Raw genomic sequence first — 15,457 nt, forward strand, 5'->3', positions numbered from 1 at the left:
TAAAATATGGCTTCCTCCAAGCCACCAGAGCCTGAATCTTTGCAATTGAAAGTGTCCCTTGACACCTAGCAACATGAGACCAGAGATAAGACCGGAGACCATGCTGCTCAATAACCAACATGCTTCTCCTAGCGCTACATGGAGCGACCCCGTCTTTGTTCTAATGACCCCACCCAGGCACCATGATACACAATCCATTTTCTCCCAACATTTTGCCAGATCTCTGAAGTCCAGTCTGTCTTTTGGCATCTATGATGCCACCATGTCCAACTGCAGGTCACCTGATTTGGTGATGAAGCTGAGATGGGAATCCGAGTTTTTATCTGCAGAGCCAAGGAATGGAATCCAGGAACACTCAGACACTCATGGTAGCAAGTGAATAGGATTTATTAAAGAGGAGGAAAGTACAAAGTTCTCAGCATAGACACTCAGAGGAGGTTAAGAGTCCCCCCCAAGGTGGGACTTACAGCAGTTTTTATATCCTTCCTTAAATCACATTATTTCTAACCAATCAATTTAAAGGTCAAAATACTTAACTTCTTTATGGCCTCTCTTGATCCTTGGATTAAGTCTCCACCCTTTTTCATACCTTCTGGCCATTTTCCCATGGACCAGATGTATGGGCTTAAGACTAATGATCACCAGTTGTTTTTCCCTCAAGCATATGGAAGTGAAGTGAAGTGAAGTGAAGTCTCTCAGTCATGTCCGACTCTTTGCGACCCCATGAACTGTAGCCTCCCAGGCTCCTCTGTCCATGGGATTTTCCAAGCAATAGTCCTGGAGTGGATTGCCATTTCCTTCTCCAGGGGATCTTCCTAACCCAGGGATCAAACCCGGGTCTCCCACATTGTAGACACATGCTTTACCATCTGAGCCACCAGGGAAGTCTATGGAACAGAATTTAATTACTGCCCTTCCCTGGATCTGAGTGCTGATTATTTATCAGATTAAAGACACATTCTGGAATTCAGGACAATGGAGTGGGATGTTTACAGAACACAAGACAGAGGTCTCAGAGTTCTACACTGACTGCCTAGTAATTTCTACCTCAAAGCTATTCAAATTCAGAACAAAGGGACTTCCCTGGTGGTACAGTGGATAAGAATCTGTCAGTCAATGCAGGGGACATGGGTTTGATCCCTGGTCCAGGAAGATTCCATATGCCATAGAGTAACTAAGCCCATGCCACAACTACTGAGCCTGTGTGCCACAACTACTGAAACCCACATGCCCTAGAGCCTGTGCTCTGCAACAAGAGAAGCCATCACAATGAGAAGCCCATGCACTGCAATGAAGAGTAGCCTTCTCTTGCCACAACTAGAGAGAGCCTGTGCAAAGCAAGAAAGATCCAGCACAACCAAAAATGAAAATTAATTCATCAATTAATAAGAAATTCAGAACAAGGGTGTGGTGAGAGATTAGGGTCAGATTTCACAGCACTGGGAAGCTGAAGGGAGAGTCTGAAGGTAACCCACAAGCTAATGCCAGCATTACCCTCGACCCTGCCAGGTGACCAACCTACCTTCTCTCTTCCTCCACCACCCTTCACTCTCCACCACCAGCACCCTACTGTTCTGTCCACAAGATAAAGGCCACACTCCTGAGTTGGAAGATGCCTCATCTCCAAATTGGAACTGTCTATTCCAAAGCATTCTAACTATTAGGATTGGGAATAAGAAAGCAGAAAGGAGCAGATGAAGTACCTTGGCAGGCTAAAGAGGAACCCCACAGCAGCCAAAAGACATCGGACCGTTCACTTGCTTCCAAGCAAGAAAAGCCAAGAACAAGATCAACAGCAACAATATTGTCCTTGGGCAGTCCACTTGTGCAGCACATGCTGCCTCCACCTTGACCCCCACAGTGCCACAGGGACCTCCTAATCACAATCTACATGAAGGAAAGTAGACATACTTTCCCAGAATCAGAAGTAAGGGAAAAGAGAGTGTTGTGAGCTGAACTGCATCTTCCCAAAATTCATATGTGGAAGACCTAAGCCCTAGCACCTCAGAATGTGACTGTATTTGGAGATGCACATATGCATGCTCATTCATGTCCGGCTCTTTGTGACTCCATGGACTGTAGCCCTCCAGGCTCCTCTGTCCATGGGATTCTCCTTCCGTTGAAGGAAGTCACCATTACCGTCATTACCCCTACCGTAGTTTGGCCCAAACAACAGAGAGGATACAAGCCCTGCCCATCAACAGAAAATTGGATTAAAGATTTACTGAGCATGGTTCCATCCATCAGAACAAGACCCAGTTTCCCCCACAGTCACTCTCTCCCATCAGGAAACTTCCATAAGCCTCTTATCCTTATCCATCAGTGGGCAGACAGAATGAAAACCACAATCACAGAAAACTAACCAAACTGATCACATGGACCACAGCCTTAACTAACTCAATGAAACGATCAGTCATGCCATGTAGGGCTCCCTGAGACAGAAGGGACCATGGTGGAGAGTTCTGACAAAATATGGTCTACTAGAGAAGCGAATGTCAAACCACTTCAGTATTCTTGCCTTGAGAACCCCATGAACAGTATGAAAAGGCAAAAAGATATGACACTGAAAGAAGAACTCCCCAGTTAGTAGGTGGCCCAATATGCTACTGGAGAAGAGTGGAGAAATAGCTCCAGAAAGAATAAAGAGACGGAGACAAAGCAAAAACAACAACCTGGTTGTGGATGTGACTGGTGATGGAAGTAAAGTCTAATGCTGTAAGGAACAATATTGCATAGGAACCTGGAATGTTAGGTCCATGAATCAAGGTAAATTGAAAGTGGTCAAACAGGAGATGACAAGAGTGAACATTGACATTTTAGGAATCAGTGAACTAAAATGGATTGGAAAGGGTGAATTTAATTCAGATGACCATTATATCTAGTACTGTCGGCAAGAATCCCTTAGAAGAAATGGAGTAGTCCTCATAGTCAACAAAAGAGTCCAAAATGCAGTACTTGGGTATAATCTCAAAAACGACAGAATAATTTCTGTTCGTTTCCAAGGCAAGCCATTCAATATCACAGTAACCCAAGTCTATGCCCCAACACCTAATGCCTAAGAAGCTGAATTGACTGGTTCTACGATGACCTACAAGACCTTCTAGAACTAACACACACACACACACACACACACACACAAAGATGTCCTTTTCATCACAGCGGACTGGAATGCAAAAGTAGGAAGTCAAGAGATACCTGGAGTAACAGGCAAGTTTGGCCTTGGAGCACAAAATGAAGCAGGGCAAAGGCTAAAAGAGTTTTGCCAAAAGAACGCACAGGTCATAGCAAATGCCCTCTTCCAACAACACAAGAAACGATTCTACATATGGACATCACCAGATGGTCAATACCAAAACCAGATTGATTATATTCTTTGCAGCTGAAGATGGAGAAGCTCTTATATAGTCAGCAAAAACAAGACTGGGAGTTGACTGTGGCTCAGATCATGAACTCCTTATTGCAAAATTCAGACTTAAATTGAAGAAAGTAGGGGAAAACACTAGATCATTTAGGTATGAGCTAAATCAAATCCCTTATGATTATACAGTGCAATGACAAAGAGATTCAAGGGATTAGATCTGATAAAGTGCCTGAAGAACTATGGATGGAGGTTCATGACATTATACAGGAGGCAGTAATCAAGACCATCTCCAAGAAAAAGAAATGCAAAAAGGCAATATGGTTGTCTGATGAGGCCTTACAAATAGCTGAGAATAGAAGAGAAGCTAAAGGCAAAGAAGAAAAGGAAAGATATACCCATCTGAATGCAGAGTTCCAAGGAATAGCAAGGAGAGATAAGAAAGCCTTCCTCAGTGATCAGTGCAAAGAAATAGAGGAAAACAATAGAATAGGAAAGACTAGAGATCTCTTCAAGAAAATTAGAAATACCAAGGGAACATTTCATGCGAAGACGGGTACAATAGAGGACAGAAATGGTATAGACCTAACAGAAGCAGAATATACTAAGAAGAGGTGGCAAGAATACACGGAAGAACTATACAAAAGAGATAACCATGATGGTGTGATAACTCACCTAGAACCAGACCTCCTGGAGTGCAAAGTCAAGTGGGCCTTAGGAAGCATCACTGCAAACAAAGCTAGTGGAGGTGATGGAATTCCAGCTGAGCTATTTCAAATCCTAAAAGATGATGCTGTGAAAGTGCTGCACTCAATATGCCAGCAAATTTGGAAGTCGGCAGTGGCCACAGGACTGGAAAAGGTCAGTGTTCATTTAAATCCCAAAGAAAAGCAATGTCAAAGACTGTTTGAACTACTGCACAATTGCATTCATCTCACACACTAGCAAAGTAATGCTCAAAATTCTCCAAGCTAGGCTTCAATAGCACATGAACTGAGAACTTCCAGATGTTCAACATGGATTTAGAAAAGGCAGAGAAATCAGAGATCAAATTGCCAACATCTGTTGGATCATATAAAAAGCAAGAGAGTTTCAGAAAAATATCTACTTCTGCTTTATTGACTATGCCAAAGCCTTTAACTGTGTGGATCACAAGAAACTGTAGAAAATTCTTAAAGAGGTGGGAATACCAGACCACCTTACCTGCCTCCTGAGAAACCTGTATGCAGGTCAAGAAGCAACAGTTAGAACCAGACATGGAACAACAGACTGGTTCCATATTGGGAAAGGAGCAAGGCTGTATATTGTCACCCTGCTTATTTAACTTATATTCAGAGTACATCATGTGACACGCCAGGCTGGTTGAAGCACAAGCTGGAATGAAGATTGCCGGGAGAAATATCAATAACTTCAGATATGCAGATGATACCACTCTCATGACAGAAAGCAAGAAGGAACTAAAGAGACCCTTGATGAAAGTTAAAGAGGAGAGTGAAAAAGCTGACTTAAAAGTCAACATTCAAAAACGAAGATCAAGGCACCTAGTCCCATCACTTCATGACAAATAGATGGGGAAACAATGGAAATAGAGACAGACCTTATATTCTTGGACTTCAAATTCACTGTAGATGGTGACTGCAGTCATGAAATTAAAAGACACTTGCTCCTTGGGAGAAAAGTTATGACCAACCTAGACAAGTTAATAAAAAGCAGACATTACTTTGTCAACACAGGTCTGTCTAGTCAAAGCTATGGTTTTTCCCAGTAGTCATGTATGGATGTGAGAGTTGGACCATAAAGAATGCTGAGCATCAAAGAATTGATGCTTTTAAACTGTGGCATTGGAGAAGACTCTTGATGGTCCCTTGGACTGCAAGATAAAACCAGTCAATCCTAAAGGAAATCAGTCCTAAATATTCATTGGAAAGACTGATGCTGAAGCTGAAGCTCCAATATTTTGGCCACCTGATGTGAAGAACTGACTCATTGGAAAAGACCCTGATGCTGGGAAAGATTGAAGGCAGGAGGAGAAGGGGATCACAGAGGATGAGATGGTTGGATGGCATCACTGACTGGATGGACATGAGTTTGAGCAAGCTCTGGGAGTTGGTGATGGACAGGGAAACCTGGCGTGCTGCAGTCCATGGAGTTGCAAAGAGTTGGACACGACTGAGTGACTGAACTGAACTGAACAGATCTGAACAGTAAAGACTCTTTCACTTTATAAGGTAATATTTGAAGGTTCCAGCGCTTAGGCCTTGATGTATTTGGGTGGACTTCCCTGGTGGCTTAGATGGTAAAGCATCTGCCTACAATGCGGGAGACCCAGGTTCAGTCCCTGGGATGGGAAGATCTCCTGGAGAAGGAAATGGCAACCCACTCCAGTATTCTTGCCTGGAGAATCCCATGGATGGAGGAGCCTGGTGGGCTATAGTCCATGTGGTTGCAAAGAGTCGGACACAACTGAGCAACTTCACTTTCACTTTCACTTTCACTTTCACTTTCATTCAGTCTCCTGCTGCTGCTAAGTCGCTTCAGTCATGTCCAACTCTGTGCGACCCCATAGACAGCAGCCCACCAGGCTCCCCCATCCCTGGGATTCTCCAGGCAAGAACACTGGAGTGGGTTGCCATTTCCTTCTCCAATGCATGAAAGTGAAAAGTGAAAGTGAAGTCGTTCAGTCGTGTCCAACTCTTCGAGGCCCCATGGACTGCAGCCTACCAGGCTCCTCCGTCCATGGGAGTCTCCAGGCAAGAGTACTGGAGTGGGTCACCATTGCCTTCTCCAACAGAGTCCAAAATCTTTGCAAACAATTTCAGGAAGATCATGGACCCCAGGAAGAATATCTGCTCTGTCGTTGCATGTCAGCATAGGTATGCTGTGAACATATACACTGGAAGTTCAGTTCAGTCATGTCTGACTCTTTGCGACCCCATGGACTACAGCATGCCAGGCTTCCCTGTCTTTCACCATCTGCTGGAGCTTGCTTAAACACATGTCCATTGAGTCAGTGATGCCATCCAACCATCTCATCCTCTGTTGTCCCCTTCTCCTCCTGCCTTCTATCTTTCCCAGCATCAGAGTCTTTTCCAGTGATCTGGCTGTTCACATCAGGTGGCCAAAGTATTGGAGCTTCAGCTTCAGCATCAGTACTTCCAGAGATACATTGGAAGCAGGTCTATTATTCACCATCCTCTTGATACCTCTGAATCAAATGCAGTGCTTTTTTCCCCTCTAAAAAGTAGAAATAGAGATACAGATGTACAGAACAAATGGATGGACACCAAGGGGGGATAGGAGGGGGCATGAACTGGAAGACTGGGATTGACATATATATACTACTATGTATAAAATAGACAACTGATGAGATCCTGCTGTGTAACACAGGGAACTCTGCTCAATACTCTGGTGATGAAGAGGTGACTAACATAGCATCGTATAGCAACTAAACGCCAATTAAAAAAATACAAAACCCCCCAACTCTAGCCCTAGTAAGTCAGAATATCCCACAGGCCAGGCCCAGGAATCTGCATTTGCAACAAGCACCCCAAAATGATTGAGGCAGCCAGCCTTGCCTACATCTTTTCGTGAGTATTGGTTAAAGAGTCTGAGGGCCCAAGTTCCCTCACTGTTAAATGGACGCAGTACTACCACCTTCTTCACAGTAAAAAAAATAAAAATAAAAATAAGTCTGTGCAAGTTATTTGCACAAAGAAAACGCTAACGCTTTTATTTTCCACTCCCCTAATACAAAGGTGAAGAACTTTTATTGCTTATTTGATTTGGATTCCGCCTCATGTTTAATGAACCTGGCTCCAAGACCCAAAGTTGAGCCGACAGAGAGAGGGAGAAGGGAAGACTCGAGAAAACTCCTCCAGTTCCCACAACCAAGTCGCACTTGACCTCGCGGGGACCTGCTGCTTATCGCCACCCCCACCGCTGGCGCACATTTGTATCCAGCCCTAGGCTGCGCGGCAAGCCCGCCCCCGCGCCCGGTTGATTGGCCGCGCCCGCCCGCCCGTCACGCTCTTTTGTCTCTGTTAGCTGAGGATAAAAGCTGCCGCGGCTGCCGTGGGAACCGTGCTGTCTCGACTCGGCTACCAGTCTCAGGGCGGCAGTGCAAAGCAGCTTTATCAGGTGGTCCCGGCTAGCTCAGCGGCTGAGGAGGCGCCCATCCTTTTCCCCTGTAGGACCGCGGAGACCGAAAGCGGAGACGCAGCAGTCGACGCCAGAGCGTCCGCTGCCCACCAGCCCAACACAGGTAAAGAAAGTGGGGCAAGATTGCCCCGCGCGGAGAGAGGAGGGGGAAGCCCTACCAGGACTGGCGGCTCCCAGTTTAGGGAATCGAGGGTTGCGCGGCAGGGGAAGGAGCCCTCCCGAGGCCTGGCTGCGCTGAGGGAGGAGGTGGGGTTCCACTGGATGCTGCCGAATGGGTAGGATTTGCCTGGATTGAGAAAGGGGGCGTTTTCAGGGGGAGGTGGCAAGGGGCGCTTTGGGGAGGTGGGAGAATCGCAAACTGTCTGCCTTGAACCCCTTTTGCATCTCCTCATCCCTTTCGGCGGGAGGAATATGTGGGTGTGCGTCTCCAACTCCGATTCTCTTTCTCGGTGGCAGGCCACCAGAACCGAAGCTGAACTTGAATTCTGTGCGGCTGATTACAGAGCTGGTAGGACGACGATTTCCCCGGGGGAAATGGAATGGGGGGCGCCTTCTTTGGCTTGTATTCAGAAGGTGGGAGAAGGAGTTTTCCACCTGGCTACTGCGGAGGCCGCGGGGTGGGGAGGAAGAAGCGGAATGAGGAATGAGGCTGTTTCTGACCCTTCCCCTCCCTTCCATGCCCTCTGCGGCGGCGCAGTCTTGACGCCCTGAGGTCCTGGATCGGCGACCCCCGGTGGACAGCGATCAGTTGAAGCCCGGAGGCGAGCTTTCCCACGGAGGCCACCGGTTGCAGAAGCTGGAAGTGAAATAAAGGCGCGCACTTGTTCCTGAGCTCCTGTAAGAATCTGAGAAATAGCGGGGCGGGGTGGGGGGTGGACTTTTAGAAGGGGGTGTGGTTGAGACCGGAAACCAAGAGGCTAATGAGATCTTATTTATTCCAACATATCTGAGACCGCTGTGCTCTATTTTGAGAGCCCACTATCCTCTCCATACACTGTTACACTTAGAAGCAACAGTTGCCGTCCCTCTTGAAGGAACGGAGGGAAGGGATAGAAGTGGCTGTAAAAAGCATCCTGCTAACACGAGACACTGGCTGGCTCCGTGAGGTTGTAATTAATTGCCAGTCTCCTGGAGGATATTTTTAGGGTAGTGGGCAGATATAAAATGTACTGTAGGATATTCAGGAAGGGAGAAAATAACCCCTGCTCCCGTTTTTTGTTTTGTTTCGTTTGTTTCTTTTTTACAGTTCCTACTGAGACAGGAGGACGACAGAACCCCCCGGCACGCCTGCAGATCAGGCTTTTTGTAAAAGCCTGGGAATCTTGTTAACATTTAGAGACCCAGTCATCATCCGTCATGACTAGCATCATTGCGCGCATGAGTAACAGCCGGCGGCAGAACACATGCTTGCCACCTTGGGCCCATTCTATGCTAAGGTCTCTGGAAAGGAGTCTTGGTCCTTTAATGGCCATCCTGGCAGAGAGAAACCTGAAATTGTTCTCGGGGAGGGTGGTGCCAGCCCAGGGGGAAGAAACTTTTGAGAACTGGCTGATCCAAGTCAATGAGATCTTGCCAGATTGGAATATGTCTGAAGAGGAAAAGCTCAGGCGCTTGATTAAAACCCTGAGGGGCCCTGCGCGGGAGGTGATGCTTTTGCTGCAGGCGGCCAACCCCAACCTCAGCGTGGCAGATTTCTTGCACGCCATGAAACTGGTGTTTGGGGAGTCTGAAAGCAGTGTGACTGCTCATAGTAAATTTTTTAACACCCTGCAGGCGCAAGGGGAGAAAGCCTCCCTTTATGTGATCCGTTTAGAGGTGCAGCTCCAGAATGCTATTCAGGCAGGGATCATAGCTCAGAAAGATGCCAACCAGTCTCGCCTGCACCAGTTCCTTTTAGGGGCAGAGCTGAATGGGGACCTGCGCTTCAGGCTGAAGAATCTTCTCAGGATGTATGCAAATGAGCAGGAGCGTCTCCCCAGTTTCCTGGAGTTAATCAGGATGATAAGGGAGGAAGAGGATTGGGATGACATTTTCATTAAACAGAAGCGGGCCAAGAGATCTGAGTCAGTGGTGGCAAGGGCAACTAGCCCAGTGGCATTTGGGGGCTCCCCACCCATAGTGATTGATAATAAAGACTGTAACGTGATTGAGATAGATGATACCCCTGATGACTCAGATGAGGATGTGATCCTGGTGGGGGAGTCTCAGGACCTTCCACGTTCATTCTCGGATTCTCCTCCCTCCAGACGCAGGGCCAGACCTCAGGATCAAGTGCTAATCATTGATTCCCCCAACAATTCCCAGTTTCCATCTCCTTGCACCAGTGGGGGTTCTGGGTATAAGAATGATGGCCCTGGGAATATGCGTAGAACCAGGAAGCGAAAACACACACTTCGCTGTTCATATTGTGGTGAAGAGGGCCACTCAAAGGAAACCTGTGACAATGAGAGCAACAAGGCCCAGATGTTTGAAAATCTGATCATCACCCTGCAGGAGCTGGCACATACCGAGGAGAGGTCAAGAGAGGCCCCTGTCGAACCCAGCGACCCTTGTGAGCTACAGTGAGGTGCTAGCACCCAGCTTTAAGTGAACCCTAACCTATATGCAGAGTCCAGCAATGGGAAAAATGGGGGGGGAGAGGATGCTTCTAATCACATAAATTAATCCACAAAGCAGCTTTCTTTTGGGGTGGAGGATGGAGGGTCTTGAATATTGGTATAGTGGGGGGAGATGGCCTGACCTCCATCCTTGCTACTAATCCCCTGCTGCCTAAGGGTCTACCCTCTGCGTGCACCCCTTTCCTTGATGCCTTTATTCTCTTTGTGAAAGTGATATAATTCATTGTTAAATATTAAAACAATAAAGACAAATGCAAAATGTACAAATTACCCCAAACCCTCCAACCCTTAAATAACCATTGTCAACCCTTTGATGAATGTCCTTCTAGGTAGTTCCCTTTACCTATGTACCCAGATAGATATATGTATAGATAAGAGTGAGCAAATATAAGTGTTGTTCTAAAGTCTGTATTTTTTCAGCAAATAATATATGTTCTGAGCTTCTTTCTAGATCAACAAATAAACAGCAGCAGCTAGCTTACTGTCTGTGTATTATTTTAAGGGGAAGTAAAGGAAAAAGGAATAAGAAAAATACAGTAAAAAGCTATAAAGGGTGGGGTTATACACTGAGGTGGGGTTTTGATTAACTTCACTTTGCAGATGAGGAAAAGGGAAGAAGAAATGGGCTGAAATCTTCCCCAGAGGTAAATGGACAGAGCCCCTTACCACCACTGACCTGTCCCTTAGGTCACAGAGCCAAACTGTGGCACCCACTAGTTGACAACTTAAGGCTTTCTTCTCTAAGGTATCCAGAAGATTCTGACAGCGAGGGAGGCTGGTGCTGAGGTAATAGCCCAAACGGAGGATACCAGGGGTCCATTCCTGATTACTTTGGGGAGGGGCAGCTCTCCCTGCTCTGGGTGGGTTTTTGACATCGCTGTTGCCATGGCTTCACCCCGTCCAGGTTACAATGGGAAATCTCTCCTGTGGGCTGATGCGGCCCCTACCCCACCCCACTCCCCCAGTTAAGGAAGGAGAGAGAAGCTACTGGTGGGAGCCAGCATCAGGGGGCTCAGCCCCCAGAAGCCCTGAAGTTACATGTTAGAGGACACTGGCAGCCCAATGACTTCAAGGCAACCCCTCTCAATCCCACAACTGAGAATAGGTGGGGAGGGATGAAAAGCAATATAGTTGCCCATACACATGAAGGAACACAGTGAGCAGGAAGCCTTCCACATTTTAGTGGAGTGGTGGACATTCATGGCCTGGGGAGAAGAAGCAGGGCGGCGGGAGGTGGGGGGAAACACCTTCCCAGGAACCTGCCCTGTCCCTTCTCCTGATCTCATATTGGAGATATCGGAGGGTGGTAAAAGAGGACATGTCTGACCTCAGACCCCGAGGTCCTTACGCTTCTTGTAGATTTATAAATACCTACCTCTGTGAGCAGCATAGGGCCAGGGGCACGGGAGTGGAGAGGACTGCATTTAAGACAGGGGGCGGAGTGAAGGAATGGGCACACCTGAGGACCTGAAGGAGCTGGTGTACCGGAAATCAGTGCTCCTCAGAGCCGAGAGGAGGGAGCCCAGTGGCTGGAGAGGGTGTGTCAGGGGCTAGAGAGTAAGAGGAGAGCAAGTGAGGGCCCATCAGGGACACTCACAGGAGACTGACAGTGACAGGAAGGCTAGTTGGAATCACAGATCCCCAGGTTGTGTATACAACTCCAGGCTGAGGGTACCAGCAATGCACTGGTTGAGGCACCCAGAGAGAGACAGTGGGGTTCCCATTGTGTTAGCAATTGAGGGAGGAAGGAGAGGGAGACACCAGGTGCTGTAAGAAGCCAGTGCAGCCTTTCCTGGGCTGTCACACCTCTGGAACCTGCTTAGAAAGAACACCCCACCCCACCCCCACCCCCAGGCACATTCTACATCAGTGGAGAGGGTACAGGCTCAGCCTTCCTTGTTCTGCCATTACCCCTCCCCCAGACTCCAGCATCCCAGGTTTGGCTTAAGCCTCAGCCTCCTTAACCCTCCTGACCAGAGGGAGACTGGGAGAGCCTCTCTGCTTTGGACCCTTTAGCTGAGAACCGGCCCAGAGTGCAGACTCCAGAGGCCTTCTCCTTGCATCCATCCCCGGCACCTATGAGACCCTGATAGCCACCACCATCTCTCCAGAGCCGAAGGGGACCCCCTCCCTCACCTCCAGGCAAGAGGCAGGTGCACTCAGGCCCCCAAAGCCACAGGGACCCCCAACATTTCCCAGATCATATAGAGTTGGAAAAATCCCTGATGCTTGGAAAGATTGAGGGCAGAAGGAGAAGAGGGTGTCAGAGGATGAGATGGCTGGATGGCATCACCAATGCAATGGAAGTGAAATTTGGGCAAACTTCGGGAGACGGTAAGGGACAGGGAGGCCTGGCATGCTGCAGTCCAGGGGGTTGCAGAGTTGGACACGACTGGGCAACTGAACAACAACAGTAACATAGAATTTAGCCCTTAATTCTTCTCTACCTCTCCATCTCTGCTCTTTTCCTAATTTTACTTTATAAACACTTGTTGAATATTTGCCCAAAGACACACTCTATGTTGCCATGTCTCTCTAGTACCCAGTAGAAGACAGAGCTGAAATAAGACAAAAATAAATCCTGCCCACTTCACTAACCTCCTTTTCACTGGAGTTAGCTTGGGAGTTCAGTTAGACCACTGCTTTAAAAATATGTTCTGTGATTCACCACCTTTTTCTTCCCTCTTTCATCCTCTTCTCTGGTGTATGAATTTGAGACTGTCTAGGTTTTTATTTCACCAACCTGATGTCATCTGACATTTTTCTGTTTCACTTTGTGTGACACTGGCTTTTCCTTTACTTGAGAAATACATATTCTCCCTAATTAGGAGACATGGACCCAATACCTGGGCATTCAGATCAGACTAATGGGGTTAGCCGAAAAAAGCCTTCATTTCAAACTCTAGGCTTCTTTCTTCCTTTCTGCCTTCATTCTCATTGGTCTCTAAGAGATGAAAATCACTCTTTTGTCTTGTCAGAAGAAACCGGCCTTCTAGTGCCTTTCTGCATTAAGGACCCCTCCTTCCTGGCGTTCTTTTTCCTTGGTTTCCATGATGCCCCTCTCTCACGGTTCCCCTCTTCCCTGACCTGTTTGGTGCCCAGTTCTCAGTTTACTTTGCTGAATCTTCTTCCTTTTCCTGATCTTTCCATGCTGCTGCTGCTGCTAATTCGCTTCAGTCATGTCCAACTCTGTGCGACCCCATGGACAACAGCCCACCAGGCTCCTCTGTCCACGGAATTCTCTAGGCAAGAGTACTGGAGTGGATTGTCATTTCCTTCTCCATACTAGTAATCAAAATCAAAATCATTACAATTGTTATTTAAGAGCTTATTGCGTGCCTGTACCAAGTCCTTTATCAGCAGTCCCCAGCCTTTTTAGAACCAGGGACCAGTTTCATGGAAGATAATTTTCCTATGGTGGAGGGGAATGGCTGGTTTGGGGATGATTCAAGTATATTACACTTATTGTGCACTTTGTTTCAATTATTTTTATATCAGCTCCACCTCAGATCATCAGGCATTAGATCCCAGAGGTTTGGGACGCCTACTTTAAATGCATGAGCTCCTTTAGCCCTCACATCAATTTCATAAAATAGGTATTACTATTAGCACATGTTTCAGAGGAGGAAAGGGCTTCCCAGGTGGCTCAGCAGTAAACAATCTGTCTGCAATGCAGGAGACACAGGTTCGATCCCTGGGTTAGGAAGATCCCCTAGAGAAGGAAATGGCAACAATATTCTTGCCTGGGAAATCCCATGGACAGAGGAGCATGGCTGGCTACATTCCATGGGGGTCCCAAAGAGTTGGATACGACTTAGCGACTAAACAACAACAACAACAGATGAGGAAACACACTGCAAAGTTAAATAAACTTGCCTAAGGGTATGCAGCTAGTTAGTGGTGGAGCCAGAGGTCACACTCTAGGGTGGGAAGCCTACACTTCTTACATATTTTAGCTCTCCTGTGTCCACAGCACCCTACAATGTAGGTGCTGCTGAAGCTGCCTGTGGGAAACTGAAGTTTCTAAATTCAGGATGATAAGACCTGCCTTCCCCAGGTGCTTGGTGTATGAGTGATTAGCATCAGGCTTTCAAAAATGGTAACTATTACTCCATTAGTATGTATGATTCTGCTACAGAAGAAAGGATGGGGGAAAGTAAATGCTGTCTTTGCTAAGCAGACAGTGCTTACTCAGTGATAATCTGACACTGTGACAGTTGGGCTCCAGGAGCTGTGCCGAGCCTGGCCCCTGGCAGGCACAGGAGTGAAATCAGAAATGCCCGAGTGTTTAGTGGGCTTCCCTGGTGGATCAGTGGTAAAGAATCTGCCTGCCAATGCAAGAGATGTGGATTGATTAGATCCCTGGGTTGGGAATATCCCCTGGAGGAGGAAATGGGAAGCCACTCCAGTATTCTTGCCTGGAAAATCTCATGGACAGAGGAGCCTGGAGGGCTACAGTCCATGGGGTTGCAAAAGAGTTGGACATGGCTGAATGACTAAACAACCACAACAGCCACAACAAATACATATATATATATACACAATATACATATACACGTGTATATATATACATATTAATATATACATACACAGTGGGATATTAGTCATAAAAAGAATGAAATATTGCCATTTGAAGCAACATGGATGCAGCTAGAGATTATCATACTAAATGAAGTAGTAAGTCAGAAGTAGAAAGACAAACACCATATGACAGGGGTCCCCAACCTCTGGGCTGTGGACTGGTACCTCTTGCCAGATCAGTGGCAGCATTAGATTAGAAATGAAGCGCACAAGAAATGTAATGCACTTGAATCACCCTGAAACCATCCTTGCACCCTAGTCTGTGGGAAAATTCTGTTCCATGAAATCAGTCCCCAGTGTCAAAAAGGTTGGGGACTGCTGCCATATGATATTACTTATATGTGGAATCTAAAATATAATATGGGCTTCTAGTATTCTCACCTGGAGAACCCCATGGACAGAGGAGCCTGGTGGGGTAACAGTCCATGGGGTAACAAAGAGTTGGACATGACTGAGCAACTAAGCACAGCACAGCACAGGGATCTTGATGGGCTTCCCAGGTGGCGCTAGTGGTAAAGAACCTGTCTGCCAATGCAGAAGATGTAGGAGATGCAGGTTGGATCCCCGAGTCCAGAAGATCCCCTGGAGGAGGACATGGTAACCCACTCCAGTATTCTTGCCTGGAGAATCCCATGGACAGAGGAGCCTGGCGGGCTACAGTCATGGGGTCACAAAGAATCGGACATGACTGAGTGACTAAGCACCCACACACACAAAATATAACACAAATGAACCTATCTAT

General features: G+C 47.0%; 1 protein-coding gene across 1 annotated transcript; it reads left to right on the forward strand.

Annotated features, from left to right (window-relative positions):
• The first annotated feature begins 7,368 nt into the window (after positions 1–7,368).
• On the forward strand, positions 7,369–10,615 carry ZCCHC12 (zinc finger CCHC-type containing 12). The gene is made up of 4 exons (XM_006067681.4): positions 7,369–7,619; positions 7,973–8,024; positions 8,214–8,353; positions 8,763–10,615. The coding sequence occupies exon 4, from the start codon at positions 8,873–8,875 to the stop codon at positions 10,079–10,081; it is 1,209 nt and encodes a 402-aa protein (XP_006067743.1). The 5' UTR covers positions 7,369–7,619; positions 7,973–8,024; positions 8,214–8,353; positions 8,763–8,872; the 3' UTR covers positions 10,082–10,615.
• Positions 10,616–15,457: the final 4,842 nt, after the last annotated feature.

This window comes from Bubalus bubalis, chromosome X (assembly GCF_019923935.1).
Source record: "Bubalus bubalis isolate 160015118507 breed Murrah chromosome X, NDDB_SH_1, whole genome shotgun sequence".
NCBI lineage: Eukaryota > Metazoa > Chordata > Mammalia > Artiodactyla > Bovidae > Bubalus > Bubalus bubalis.

Excerpts from the sequence above, each read along its gene's own strand:
- ZCCHC12 (XM_006067681.4), top strand. The coding sequence starts at position 8,873 with ATGACTAGCATCATTGCGCGCATGAGTAACAGCCGGCGGCAGAACACA.